This window comes from Carassius carassius, chromosome 4 (genome assembly GCF_963082965.1).
Source record: "Carassius carassius chromosome 4, fCarCar2.1, whole genome shotgun sequence".
In the NCBI taxonomy this organism is placed as follows: Eukaryota; Metazoa; Chordata; class Actinopteri; order Cypriniformes; family Cyprinidae; genus Carassius; species Carassius carassius.
This window is the reverse complement of record NC_081758.1, coordinates 6,874,483-6,889,144: the sequence shown is the minus strand read 5'-3', so window position 1 is coordinate 6,889,144 and position 14,662 is coordinate 6,874,483. Positions and strand designations below refer to the sequence as shown.

The 14,662-nt window shown below is 38.9% G+C and overlaps 1 protein-coding gene across 6 annotated transcripts; it reads right to left on the bottom strand.

Moving 5' to 3' along the window:
• Nucleotides 1–5,425: 5,425 nt before the first annotated feature.
• Nucleotides 5,426–13,987, bottom strand: pax8 (paired box 8). 6 transcript variants are annotated; one of them, XM_059545787.1, is made up of 12 exons: nucleotides 13,649–13,987; nucleotides 13,157–13,307; nucleotides 10,244–10,409; nucleotides 9,502–9,699; nucleotides 9,297–9,373; nucleotides 9,092–9,217; nucleotides 8,844–9,013; nucleotides 8,662–8,767; nucleotides 8,095–8,334; nucleotides 7,885–7,986; nucleotides 6,281–6,367; nucleotides 5,426–5,878 (listed from the first exon to the last, which is right to left on the bottom strand). In XM_059545787.1, exons 2-12 carry the CDS (start codon nucleotides 13,176–13,178, stop codon nucleotides 5,808–5,810), a joined length of 1,365 nt encoding a protein of 454 aa, XP_059401770.1. In that variant the 5' UTR covers nucleotides 13,179–13,307; nucleotides 13,649–13,987; the 3' UTR covers nucleotides 5,426–5,807. The 6 variants fall into 6 exon arrangements, with proteins under 6 accessions (XP_059401770.1, XP_059401780.1, XP_059401762.1 ...); XM_059545797.1 differs by having other exon boundaries at nucleotides 8,095–8,337; nucleotides 10,244–10,385; nucleotides 13,649–13,984; XM_059545779.1 differs by having other exon boundaries at nucleotides 8,095–8,337; nucleotides 13,649–13,983.
• Nucleotides 13,988–14,662: the final 675 nt, after the last annotated feature.

Below are 14,662 nucleotides of genomic sequence, written 5' to 3'. Positions count from 1 at the left end.
TGTTTTTATCGTTCAGTGCCAAATGGAGCATAGTGGCCTCTGACACAAAGTAGATAAATATGGCAGAAGTGAAGTGAAATAGCAAGGTATGGTGTCCCATGCTCAGAATTTGTGCTCTGTGTTTAACCTATCCAAGTGCATCTATCCGGCAATGTTCCGGCAATATGCCGGGTCCGACATGCAGTGTGAAAGGGGCTATATACACACACCTTGAGCAATGGACAGCCATTTTTGCTGCGGCGCCTGGGGAGCAGTTGGGGGTTTGTTACCTTGCTCAAGGGTCACACCTCAGTCATGGTATTGAGGGTGAAAGCAAGCACTGTATATTCACTTCCCCCACTTACAAGTATAGAGAGTCAAATCCGCAACCTTTGGGTTACAAGTTTGTCTCTCTAACCATTAGGCTGCTTCTGAATTCTGATTGTTAGATCTGAAGTACAACAACAGTACTAACAAACATGACTGCTGTAGAGTGAGTTTTGTGAGAGACATAACAAACCATAATGTCATATTGCAGAGTTACATGTATTACACAGAAACATTTACTTGCATATCAAAATAAAGGATCTTACTGTCTGCTATTGTAACACAGGTCATTTCATTTAAAACTTTCCCCTAAACTTGCAGGCTGTGCCTTATGTATAATAAAATGAATATTTGGTATTCTGTTTTCCTGAATGTTTTTAATATTCTTACATCATGTTATGCAGTCTACTTCTGACAAAATAAAAGCAAGATCAATACTATCAATACAGCTATTATCTCTAAGAATATATATATATATATATAGTTAACCCAAATCTACAGTATTTTTGTATTAACTTTGTTGTAATTTATTTAGAATAAACTTTTAATAATTTGTTTATAATTATTCTTGTTATACTTATTATTATTATTATTATTATTATTATACATTTTAATTAACATAAGAAATAAACTGTTATGAAATTATACAACTGATATAAACATTTGGATTGATTGTTTTATATTGAGGCATTTGGCTTAACAATAATGCATGCTCATATTTTTGTGTTTTGTAATTTAGAAAAAAAGCAAATTATTTGGCTGCTTAAAGTTTAAAAATACATTTGGTTCATCAGCAATTGTTATATTTTGGTTAATTCTGTTCAATTTATAGAAATGGGAGTTTATAGTGAACCATTTGATTTCTGTGTTTCAATGAGAAAATTTGGTCAAATCCATTGATAGCTCACAGACACATGACTTCTCAGGAAATCTCTGTGCTGTTTTACACACACATTTTCATAATGAACTTGTTTATTAATATGTAGGTTTATTAGGGCTGGATCTGTACTCTTGAGGAATGCTGTCTGCTCAACATAAACCAGACACACTATGGAGGACATTAAGCTCAACAGAAGTTATCACTAATTAATTGCCATTGAAAAGGCTGCAAATCTGATGTCATAAACTGACAGTGTTTGCTGCTGAAATCAATTAATGAGGCTGGAGGGTTCATTCATCCAATCTGGGTTAAGTGCTTCTGTCAAAGCTACAATGACCCTCTTCACCCACAAATAACCAGCAGACTGAGGAAGAACAGCTTCATGATGTCAGTTGACATGGCTCTTAATTTATTTTGGCAGACCGACGGTTCTAGAGGGGACCTGGAGTTTGTTGTTGACTACAAACGCAAAGTTTCCAGTCGAGCGGTGCAGGACTGAGAGCGTAAACGTTTGGTCTCTCTCTTTGAAACACACATGAAGTATTAGCATACCAACAGTGAGCTGCCTTCTTGGCTGGAGCTCCTGAAGGGCCCCTGTCTGCCTATTATTTGGCTCCTGTGATGATAGTAACACATGCCCACACACTCCTGGCCCCACTCTCTCTCTCTCTGTGCCCTCTACCCAGTCCCATTTTCAGAGGCTTTGTCCTCTCTCAGCTGTTCCAGCCCGGTGCCCGTATTGTGCTGCCGGACTCATTACTGGCAAACCGACAGCCCGAGCACCATGCTAATAGGGCTTGAGTCGCCCTGGGCGAGGGGAAGGGAGGGGTAACAGTGTGAATGAGGCACAAATGCAGAAAGAGGCTGTTAAAAGAGACAAGGAGGAAGTATTATCATTGCCTTTATGGCCACACATTCTTGTTTTTCTCACTCTCTTTGGATTTCAGCTGCATCAAGGTTTGATAGTTGTGGTCATTACGCAGCGGGCAGAAGCCCAGTTGGCAGCACTGGCAGACAATTTTTGAGGTTGATGACAAGAAGAGATTTTGTGTAATTTTTGACTCCATGGTCACACACACACTTGTACATTTTTGTTCCTGGTTATTAGTTTCTGCATGCTTTAAATGTTTTCAGTGGGTGCATTTACATGCACAACAATACAAAACTACGAAAAAGAAGCTCGGTTTTTAAGCTTGACAAAGCGTTTACGTGAGGATTAAAATTACCTCAGTTTTTTTTTTTTTTTCGGTTTTGATGTCAAAATGTAACTGGGCAAAAAAAGCAAACATGCGCACAAGAATCAGAGCAGCGGTAAATGTACATGCAGAGCGGAATCAAAAATGATTTGCCAAAATGTTTGGCGATGGGGTTTTGCTTTGAGCGGTTTATACTTTATATTCTCCTGGGACCCTTTTGTCCTCTGTAGAGGACATTATGTTTTAATGAATTTCTCTGAGACCATACATGGCACAGTTTTATGTCTGGATATCTTATACAGAGCTCATTCAGAGCTTTTTTTTAGAGATATAACATGTTTGGAGGTTTGTTCATAAACACTCCCTCTCCTCGGTCTTTAAATATGACTGATAACGACAGAATAATCAAACGTTGCACTCTTAGGGAAATACGATAATATTTCGAAATGAATCATTTCAGTCTGAATAAATTGTTTGTCGTAAATAAACATCTCAGAAAACGTTATGGGGTTTTCAAATCGTAATAAGTCATTTTGTTTCGAAACAAGGCATAATTTTACATGTCTACTGTTAGAGGACAGCAGGACAAACGGCATGTTAATCAGGCATTTTGGGGAGACACAACAGGGAAATAAATTATAGATCAATATTCCTATGAAATAAGATATATATGAAAATGTTGCCATGTTATTACTCCCATTATAACTTTTTTTTTTCATGGTTTGCCCCAACAACACATTAATATGCAAATTAGATGCAGTGTAATAGATGCATTGAATAAAATGGTAATGTAATTTACGGACATTTTACGCACAGTAAAATAGTATGTCAAATAATTCTGTTATATCTTTCGTAACATAGTTGACAATCATCTCTATACAAAGTTTGGTTCACAATAGTCTGAAACCTAAAAATTGATTGGTGAATGAAATATATATATATATATATCCTCCTATAATGGAAAAAAATTAATAAATAGTATATGCCACTGACGTCCTCTACAAAGGACATTGAACAAAATAGGAATAAAATATATATTTGTTAATGTTTTCTACATTTATTTCTTGCGCAACCAATGTAATGGCATTTAAAAAAATAATAATAATTCACAAAATATTTTTATGGCTCTCAGGAGGATGGAAAACACCGCTTACACGACTTTAACTGTCGGATTATGGATAAATCGGCCGAAAACTAATTAGAAAAATAGGCTAGGCCTACTGCATATTATTATTATTATTATTATTATTATTATTATATAATATTTCAGATATTATAATGTGTAACGCCGCGTTTTATTTTGTGTGTATTGGGAAAAGGCATAATAAAACACCTTATCCATGTAAGTAAAAGTAGGCTACATTGTTTTAAACATTTATTTTGCCATAAATACCAATTCTCTTGCTTTCCTTAGGCTATACACTTTAATTCAAAATGGTAAACAGTTTATGGAAAATGTTTTAATTCAAATTTAATTCAATCGCCAATTGAACATTTGTGTGTTTCTGCGCATGCGCGCGCACATTCAATTCCCGTGGGGACTTAAACCTGAACAGCCTACACACACCGACTCATAGGGACTCGTGTCACCGTGAGGATCTACATTGAGATCCCTATGGAAACAAACTTGTAAATCATATAGGATGTGTTTTTTTTACGTTTTCTGTGAGGGGTAGCCTAGCTAGTTTTGGGTGTAGGTTTGTGTAGGGCGATATAGCCTACGGTTTGTAGGCTACAGTTTACACACAGTTGTGTCTGTGTGTGTGTGTTACTCTCCCACTGGTGGTAAATTGTAGGTTTGCCTTTGTGGTTCCAATATTGGCTACTTTGGAAAACGTAATAAATTATAAAGCAGAAGCGAAAGATTGCTGTCATGAAGGTTATGCTCATGTGTGATTTCACAGTGTAGGCCTAGTTCATTTCCAAACGTTTAAACTGATAACATTCAGTCCTCGCACGAAGCAAAGTAAATATCGAGGGTCTTCGACGGTCAGTATCTTTATCGTTCAGGATTCTTGTCGTGTACCGGAGCCCCAGGCGCTCGTGTTCTCGGTTGCCACATGTAAACGGCCCTCATTCATCACGCGCGCGCTGGATCCAGGTGGGCCGCGGCACCGTCGAACCGTGGCCTCGTTAAAGAGCCATTATAATGAGGCCACAAAGAGGCGAGAAATAATTGCAAATAAAAGTACGTGATGCAGAAAATAAAAAAAGGAAATTAAACAGATGCGCATGTTTTCAGGATCATTGCTTTTGTCCCTTTCATGTGTTCCGTTAAACCGCTGACTGGCGAAAAATATGCAACATAATTTATGGTTTTCAACAGGAAAATAGTAGAAACACCATAATCATCACCGCCAACTCCAGTCTAGCAGCAGCAGCAGCATATACAATTTGGCCTAGGTCCATATGAATGTTTGATTTATTTAAGAATAATCAAGCTGTTTGCCCTTATATTCTGACAATATGGAATATATTACACTTTTATGATAGGCTACAAAGAGGAAAACACACAAGTGGACTTTGTCATGCTTTATTTAATTCAAAATAATTCTGTAGAAATTATTAATTTACATTTGAATAATATAATTAACAGTACAATAAAATGTAATCTCTGAAACACAAAACTCATTTATCACAGAAATATAAGCATGATGATAAGATGGGGAAAAGCGATAATATAAACATTTTATAACTAATGAATCCCCACACGGTTCAGCCTGAATAATAATGTGTATTATAAATCAATTTCATTTTAATAGGGCTTTGCCTTCTCTACATTATTTACATATTACCCCAAACATTAAACTTCTGTAATGGTTTGGACTGAATGCAGCCGAATGTGATGCTTTTCATAATCATTGTGGATTTGGTGGACGGAACATCGAAGAGAGAAATATCCGCTTGTTAACATTCTGTTATTTATATGTCGTTTTAAATATTTAGGCTACTGTATGAATATCGATGAAGGCCATCTGATATAAATTCATTCAGCTCGAATCCAACATCAAAATGTCACGTGAGGAAAATGTTCCGTTAAAATCAGTTTAGTTGGATGCAGTTTCGTAGTAGCCTATTTGTCGACCGTGTAGGCTATGCTTCAGCTGCTAAAAACAACTCTTATGTCCCGTGAAGGGTTTCTGTCCATGAATAGGCTAAATGAAAACAGTTTGCAGAACTGTCTTTAGCTACAGAGAAATAAAAAACACAGGCAAGAAATATTCTGACTGGTGGAAGAAGATGTAAACGTGTGTTTGTAAATGGCCTTTAATTGCGCCTTGAACAAAGGACATAAATAGATTTACAGGCAATAAAAGGTGCATGTCCGTCAATATGTTTTCGTTTTTCTTCACTCCTTGTGTCTTTCACTGGACACTCCACTGTAAAAAAAGAGAAAGTCATCTCCGTTCTTCTCCGGTAGCCTACTAGAGATGATCATAAGCGGCGGTGGATGAAGGCGGCGCTCGCGCGGCTGAACTATAGTAATACGGGGAACCTGCAGGGGGAGACAGGGAGTCCATATAGTAAACTGAGGAGCTAAAGAAGAACAGACATTTGTTATATTATTTTGTATTGTTGAAACTTCAGTTGGTCTGCTCTGTAATTCTAATTAAATCACGAGCTAGAGGCAAACGGTCGTCTTGTGACTGTGGCATTATTTCTTTCCATAGAAACGTTCAATAGCCTGAAGGCACAAAAAATTACCTCAGAGGACATGTGACTGAAACTTTATGCAATAGTTGAAGGGCACGACAGTCACATTTGGGTGTAGACAGGTGTTTGTTTGTTTTGGGTTTTTTTTTTCACATGTAATGCGAATACCCTCTACTACAAAACCATTACCATGCGGAAACACTGAACGTCCTCAGAGACACACTGTTGATTCTGCTCTACATACCTAATATGCTGGAGTTGGTGAATCTCCAGGCGTCGCTGTAGGAAGAGTATGGCGAGTGGCTGTAGGTCTGGCCCATGTATTCTGGACCTGCAGGTGAACACACATCCTTAAACAACGCATTAAACAAGACAACAGTAACAAAAAGCATGCCACAAACAAGCTCCTTAAATGAAAACAGATTCAGACTTAGGATCTCGTCCTGTAAGTGTTGTGCGAGTTCGTCTGCAGTTTCGGCAGCTAGCACATCATTCACTCGGTGGTTAGAGGCGCTTGTAAACCATTAATCCCACAGGCTGGGCAGGTGGATGGCTGCTCACTGGTGCATACAGTCAGTCTGCTTTAGCGTCTCTCCATCCCTCACTTCCTCCTTTAGCCTTTCATGCTCTCGCCGCCTCCCTCTGCCATTCTTTTTTTAACATTCCAATATCTAATTGGTAATTATGGGAGCCGGATTGAATCCCCCCTTCAGTGAGTAATTGTGTATGAACGCTTCCTCTCAGCAAGCCCACCAGAAAAATAATAAATCAGACCCTCTCATTTCGCGCTTGGTAGGGCAGACTTCAGATGAAAAAAAGAAAAGTGTATCAGAGTCTGAGCACCTCCATCAAGCTCTGCTGCGTTTGCCTCACGTTCCTCCTGCTGTTTGTTCCTTAATGCATATACTCTCTGTATATTTTTTCCATATAGATTGTGCATTCATTCACGGTTTGCATCCCTCCCAAGACTGTCTTTCTCTCTGTCTCTCTGGGACTGATAGTCATGATCCCTCAGTGGGGCCCCAGTGTGGTTCCTGTGGCTCTGTGTGGTCGGGTGAGAGGGGCAGCCACGGGCAGCAGGGCGGAACTCCTTCCCCGTTCCCCCCATTCGTCCCCAGACCTGCTCTACCACAGCAAACCAGCTACTGATTAACCCACCCGTCCCTCTGTTAATCTCTAAACCGCCCTCCCGGCACTCTCACACGCTCTGTGCGCTCCTCACATTCATACTGTACCATGTTTATCACCAACTGTTTTCAGAGAAGCTACACTAATGAGAACACGGAATAGCCAAACTAGATTTTTACAATTCCTGAAGTAAATTCGAATGCCTGTGTGAAAATCAGCAATACTAGATTGCTGCTTTGAGCTCACTGAGCAGATTTTTTTATCCAATTGAGGAAAGATTAAGTCTAAGCTAGACTAGTACACAATTTAGAGTAGGGGTGAAATAAAGAACGGAAGACAGATGATTCTTTTAATAAATAGGAATCACAGTAAGTGTCTCTGTGGTTGTATATTTGTTGTGCAGTTGCTAGGCTGTTCTGGGTGGTTGGCTGGCTCATGCCCTGTAGTCCTCTGCTATTGGGCAGGTCAAAATTAATTACATTTTTAACTCTCTGGGTAAAATGGTTCAAGTTTGGTGGTTCAGATACATCCAATATAAGAAAAATAAAGAGATTACAAATGCAAAATTTTCTCAGAACAGCCAGTGTCACTTTAATTAACTCTTTCCCGTATTTAGATATTTAGTGTTGTTGAATGATGTGGAAAAAAATCCCCTCTGAAAGGTGGAACGTGCCTTAAAAAACACTGCTAAATGCATGAGAATTGAAAAGGCTGGCTCACCTGTTACCATACCAGTAATGGTGGATGACGAGAAACCTGTCTGCGTGGCCGAGGGAATGTGTGGAGGATAACCGGGCAGCATTGAGCTTGCCACATCTCTGCCTGAAATAGTCATCAAATCCACTCATTGGTTTGTCTTACAGTATCGAAAACACCGTACAGGTGGGGACACTGGGATGATGGATGCATGAGCGATGTGTGAAGTTTTACCTGTGATGAGCGGCGGGCTGCTGAACTGCCCGTGCACTGGGGCATGATGGGAAAATGAGTTGAAGCCATGAGATAAATGAGTGGCGTTGCTGCAGCTGTTAGCGATGGGCGCTGATGATGGAGCCGAAATGGAAGTGAGCTCCAGGAAGGCTGAATTAGTGATGATGTTGGGGGAGGGGCTTGAGCTGTTAATGTTGGGTGACATTTCCTGTTTCAAACAGAGTGGGAGGGGCTGTAGAGCTTCTGAGGCGGAGCAACGGGTTCACGGACAGGTGGAAAAATGAATGAATGAGTGTTAATTGATGAGCAACGGAATGGATTACAGTAATCACAGACAGCATAAGCACAATGACGAAAATGGGTAATACAACAATCAAATAGGAATTATGAATTTGGGGAATACAGGACTGAGCGGTTTCTAAATTAACTGTGTAATGTGTTGCTGGACGTGGCACTCCAGAAGTGTCTTTTCATACAGTAAATGTGCCTCTCTTCTTGTAAATATAATTTTGATGAGGAGAATAAATGAGGAATTAAAGGCTTTTACATATGGATTGTGGTTATTACCTGCAACCACTGTGTATCCCTGATGTGCTGCCAGGTTTCGACTGATAGCTGAAGCACTTTTACCCTCATCCAAACTGCCACTGATGAGCGAGAGAGGATAGAGTGACTGCAGGAGAGAGACAGTCAGTAGCTGAATACCCGTGTGCATGAGCAGTGATTGGGACAGAATTTTAATACAGTACCTGCTCTGTTTTGCTGGCCACAGTCTGGTTGAATGTGTCGGAGCTGTAGTGATGCCTCTCAAAGCCACAGTCCTGGTGCTGGGAATGGAAGTGTTCGGTCCTCAGCTGTCTCCGGGATCCACTGCCGCTGCCCTGAGAGTCCACACTGTGCCGACAGCTCTCCTGATCACCTGACATGCCAGTAGAATCTCATTATTACTTTACTGATAACAGGACTTTCTTTAACACTAATAGTGTGTAAGACTCACTGTCATCGTGGCTCCTCTTGCCCTCGGCGCTGGTCTGTGGGATTCCCAGCAGGCCGCTGATGGAGTAGGTGGAGCCCAGAGAGTCTGACTGGGGAGATTCTGGAGGAGTGACGGCTGAACTTGGAACTGTAAATCAAACGGACTTTACTTTAACCACACTGAACTGAATCAGATATTATTGTGAATTGTTAGTGTATGTTCTTACTCAGTGTATGTCCAGGACTGAGGCCTTTACTGTCCAGGGGAAGGTTGAATGGCTGTTGAACTTTTGTGCGAATAATCCTTTAAGAGAAGAAAACAGTGGGTTAGCAAAGTTAATCAAGAAGGAAGATGAAATTGGCACAAAGAAAATTAAGGACTAAAACGTTCTGTGGTGTGGAATGTTCTTTGATGGGGTTTGGGTTCAGTACCTGTTGATGGAGCTGACGCTGGGCACAGTGTCACCATCACAAACGCCCTCGGCCAGTAGTCGGTCTCTGATCTCCCACGCAAACATGGTCGGGTTCTGACGCTTGTACTCCGCTATCTTCTCCACAACTTTAGGAGTCGCCACTTTTGGCTTTGAGCCCCCAATGACTCCTGGTTTAATGCTGCCCGTCTCATAGTACCTGAAAGACAAACAACCATTAAAACAAAACACATACACAGCTGCTGGGATTGAGTTTTGCTCACTGTTTTCACAGCTTCCTCCTGTAACCCGTCTGCTCCCTTATTCTTCATTTATTTCTGCTAGATTCGATCTACTCTACTTTCAGTCTGCTCATTCTGCATGTGTATATCATGCACTGTGCTGTCTGCCGTCTTGTGTTATGTTGTGTGTAAAGTTATATATGTGGAGTACTTAATTGAGTACCTGTTTCTGGCTGAATGTCAGAATGTCAGATATGCTGAAACTACTTGTGTCTGATAACATCAAGGCATTCAGAAAAATACAACAACTAAAAACAACTAAAAATACAACAACAAGTACCAAAGAAAATCCAATATTGCACTTGTTACATTTCCATATGTTTGTCAGTAGAGCAGAGGAGACGTAACAAACACTTAATGAGGAAAAGTAGAAAATAAGTGAATGTGTTTGGCCCATCCTGTTGTTGTTAAAGTGTTTGTGTGTTCAGTGTGTTCCAGTATGGGCCGCTCTGGACTGTTTACCTGCCCAGGATCTTGCTGACGCAGCCGTGACTGACCCTCAGCTGGCGGGAGATGTCACAAGGTCGTACGCCCTGGTGCGCCATGTCCACGATCCTCTGCCGGATGACCTCCGGGAGCGGGCGTCCATTCACAAACATGCCACCTAGTTGATTAAGACCCCCATGACCTGGGGGTGAAAGGACATGAACACACATAAACATCACACCAAATGTATGAGAAAAACGTGCACAATGAACACTGCCTCTGTCAGCACAGGTGAATTTAATTTGCCTCATTACAGAAATAGTTACCAAATCACATTAACACTCTTCTGAAAGTTATGTACATTCTCAATAGTGTCCAGAATAAAACCTTTTTCATGTCATATTCAGATATCATGTCATAGCATCCACTACAGTATGATGTGTTCAGCATTTCCGATGTTTCCTCAGATTCTATAAATCCAGCAGATATTGTTACCAGTTTCACACTTAAAACAATTATATAAATCTCATGTTCTCCACTAGAACTGTAACCAGATAGCTTCTGGTCTAGACCACCCTGTTTCTGGAAAAGGTTCCAGATATGTGTCTCATGTCGCCCTGTAGAATATTTGGATTTTCAGACTGCATTAAACTCGCCTCAGATATAGAAGAAATTATAATAATAATATATTAACTAATAACACCTGCTGGTATTTCCAGTTTTAGCCATTAATGTTGTTGTGTCTTCGAGTATAAATAACCTGTCCTGAGGCAATTAAAACTATAAAAGATGTAAAATTGTATTAAAGATAAAGAATAATGTTTGAAAGAATGTCATCCTTTGCACTGAAATAATGGAGAGAGGGACTGGGGTCTAATCTTTTTTTTTTTTAATGTAGCTATATAGACCTATATATTTAAATAAAACATACGATGTTCATATTGTTCAGTAATAAGTAATACTTCTAACTATTATCATTGTTTTATGGATAATAGATTTAATTTTAATAAGCAGATGTTAATGTAGGTTTTTTTTTCTTTTGTGACGAAATTTGTCCGCACCAGTGACTCTCACAAGCGCCTCACTTTTAATTTAACCCATTCATTCTCTTCTTCCCCTTTTGCTCTTTTGTAGCTTTCATTTCCACATCAAACGGCGCTATTAACGATGTTAGCGGAGTGTGTCAAACTCTCCTCGCCAAGAGTCAGCAAGCGACAGGATATTAAAGCAGAGAAACCCCAGGAGAATACACACACACACACACACACACACACACACACACACACGCACACGATCTAAATGGCGACCTTTCATAGATTTAATTAATTTATTATTTTTTTTTTATAAACAGCTGTATAAGTAGCCTACTAACCCACACCCTAACCTAATAGAAAACTTACTGAATTTTTACAATAAAAAGTTTTTTTTAAACACGTTTTTCACAAATAAATAAAAATGGCATTTAACTTACAACAAATTTGTTTCCAGAATTTTTTTTTTTTTTGTAATGCTTTAGCAACATTTTATGTAAACACAATCATGTCAATTTAAAAGTAATTAAATTGAAAATAACAAATAGGGTTCACACAGATTCCAAATGCTCTACTAATTTAATTTTTACGTTCACCTTCCCAAAGCCAAAACTTATAGCCTAGTTTTGAAGATGGATTGTAATTGTTAATTGTAAATGCACATTATTAATAGAGTTTTTAAAGCTATTTGTTTTGGATCATGGCCTTAACTAGCCTACAAAAATCTATAGCGCATCGCTTAAAATATGTTAACTAATTATATACTGTAAATGTTAAATATATTTTGTTCTGACATTATGGACACTTGATCTATTTCGTACAATTAAGTATTTGCGTAGCATGTAATTTCAGTAGGCTACGGAACGGGGGTAAAAACATGAGACAAATTTCCAACAAATTTGGGCCATAATAATCGTGTTTCCATGAACAACGGAATATAAACATAATTTTGACTGTACATTAGTTTAAATACATGACAAACGAAATGTTCAAGTAAAAATATGAGACCGAAAAGAAGTGCTATATTATGCAGTGTATAATAGCCTAATTTTAAACATATTATAGCCTAACACCTAAATTTAAACTTTTAAAACGCACCATTAATATTACCAATTCATTAATTTTCATGTAAAAACAGCGAAACCAGGAAAGCGGCTCTCGGAGCTAAACACAAAAACTGAATGATGTCTCTCTCCATTACCGCTTTTATACAGTCATAAATTACTAAAATAGCGGCAAAAATCCATGCGTTAGAATGCGGTTTCTGGAGCAGGTTTACTGCTCAATTGCTATAGACTCTTATTGTTGAACGGAGCACCAGCGGATTTAAACCATTAACCTCTGATAGTAAAGTCAATATCTGTGCGAGTAAAGACTTCATGTCTAATATGTCTGATATTTCAACTTACTTCTTCTGCACTCCAATCGTTTGATAAACTATTTAAACAACAATAAACAAAAATTCAATTCATAGGAAAGTTTTTTTTTTCTTTTTCTTTTTTTTTCTAATCGGATTTTTGTTATGAATGTGAGAGAATCTAGTTTTACTATTTGTTATAACCCTTATATCAGCAAGTATTCCATAGCCTATAGCCTAACATGAGACCAACACGGACCGCTGGAAATATAGTGATATGACACATAACTTCCTATAGCCTACTAAATTATCAAACCACTACTGTCAAATTTCCATTTTCTATATTTCCCTTACAATTGATAGTAAATTAAAAGTAGCTATTTGTAAAATAAACTAATAAAATAAAAAGGAAAATATGTCTGTTATTCGCTATTGTACAATGATGAACATTACGTTGCGTATATGGCAAAATATGTCATTTAAATTAGGATAAATTTAGACATTTCATGTGATCTACAGATTCCGGTATAGATTTCAAAATAACTCGTTTATTGTTTTTACCTCGCCCAGTTGTGTTGGACATTTCTCAGAGAAGTCTTGGTCTCTTGATGTCCTGGTTATATGTCCGAGTGTCCACTCTCACTTAATTTGCTGTGTTTTAGTCCATATGAGGTCTCGCGTGAAAATATTCCTGCGTGGATAGTTTTATTCCCTGCAAAAGGACATTTATGGTGAACCTGACAGTTACGGCTATTGTTATATATTTATTATTCGATATTTATTAATGACTATTTGCATTAAACAGCCTCTTATAGTCGATACTTAAGCACTTAATGTTTAGTCGATGAGTTATTAACGTCAAGCTCCTCGTTTTTAAAGAGATTTCGCTTGTTTTACTGCGTGTTATAGGCCTACAGTACTAGCTACATTATGAGGTACAGAAGTTGTTGGGTGAACAATCTGCAGTTATCAATAAATGTACACCTGCCGACCCCATTAAACCACATCAAATCAATGCGAAAAAATTGTATTTAGCATGTTAAGCATGTTTACCTTTTGGAGAAGAAATGTTTGGAAATATCCGAAGGCTTTTATCCAACGCCACAGTGTCAGTTAGAATTGCACATATTCTGTTTGGCTTCTCGGTCGGATGAATTAGAGTTTCTCCGGTAGGCTATTACGGAGCCGTAAGAGCGCCTGACGGGCCCAACGGAGGTTTTATCCCGGCGGCTCTCCGGCGCCCAGGACGCGCTTCGACCATTGGACGACGGATTTAGGGGCGGTTCGTGTAGAGTGACGTTTCCATCGGGGTGTCGCCCAGACCAAAGTGTACGGATGGATGATTCTGGGTGTTCAGGCGCTTCCAGAACACAACAAAACACCAAGCGATACGTCAACGTTTACGGAAATATTTGTCAAGGATCGGGCTTGTTTCCATTCACCCGGTGATTAGATGTGAGATGTAACGCGCCTCCTGGGGTGATGTGAACGCGCTCATCGTTCACACACAATTGGACTCGTGATTTGCCATAATCTGTTATTATATCATGACAAATACCTGATCCCTCACTTGATGGATACCAGCACTTTACAGTGGTTTATCTCAACTCTCTGTTGAGAGAGCAGGCTAATAATAATAATTATTAGTAGTAGTAGTATTATAATTACTGGGCTGTATTTATTTAGGCTATTTTTTTTTTTTTTTTGCTATTTGGCTATTGTTTCATAATAGTTTAATAATGACAATGCTATAGTATTTCTCTGTAAATAATTATCATCAATCGCTTGCAGTTAAAGTCGTTTTAGTCCTGTAAAAATTGGGCACGCAAGGTCTTCTCTCAGCCTTTTATTGGGCTGTTTTGACACTTGAGCGGCTCCCCGTGAATAAACTAACTCTCAGCGGGGTAACTGGATTCCCGAGCATCTTCACACAGTTTATTTTGTTCTCACAACTTTAAAACAAACAGAACAACCCGAATTACTCATTTATGGAAGTGAGATGTTTGGCCTTTGCCAAATGGCGCGTGGCAGTGCAGAAATTAAGGAGCAAATATTTTATTAGCACAT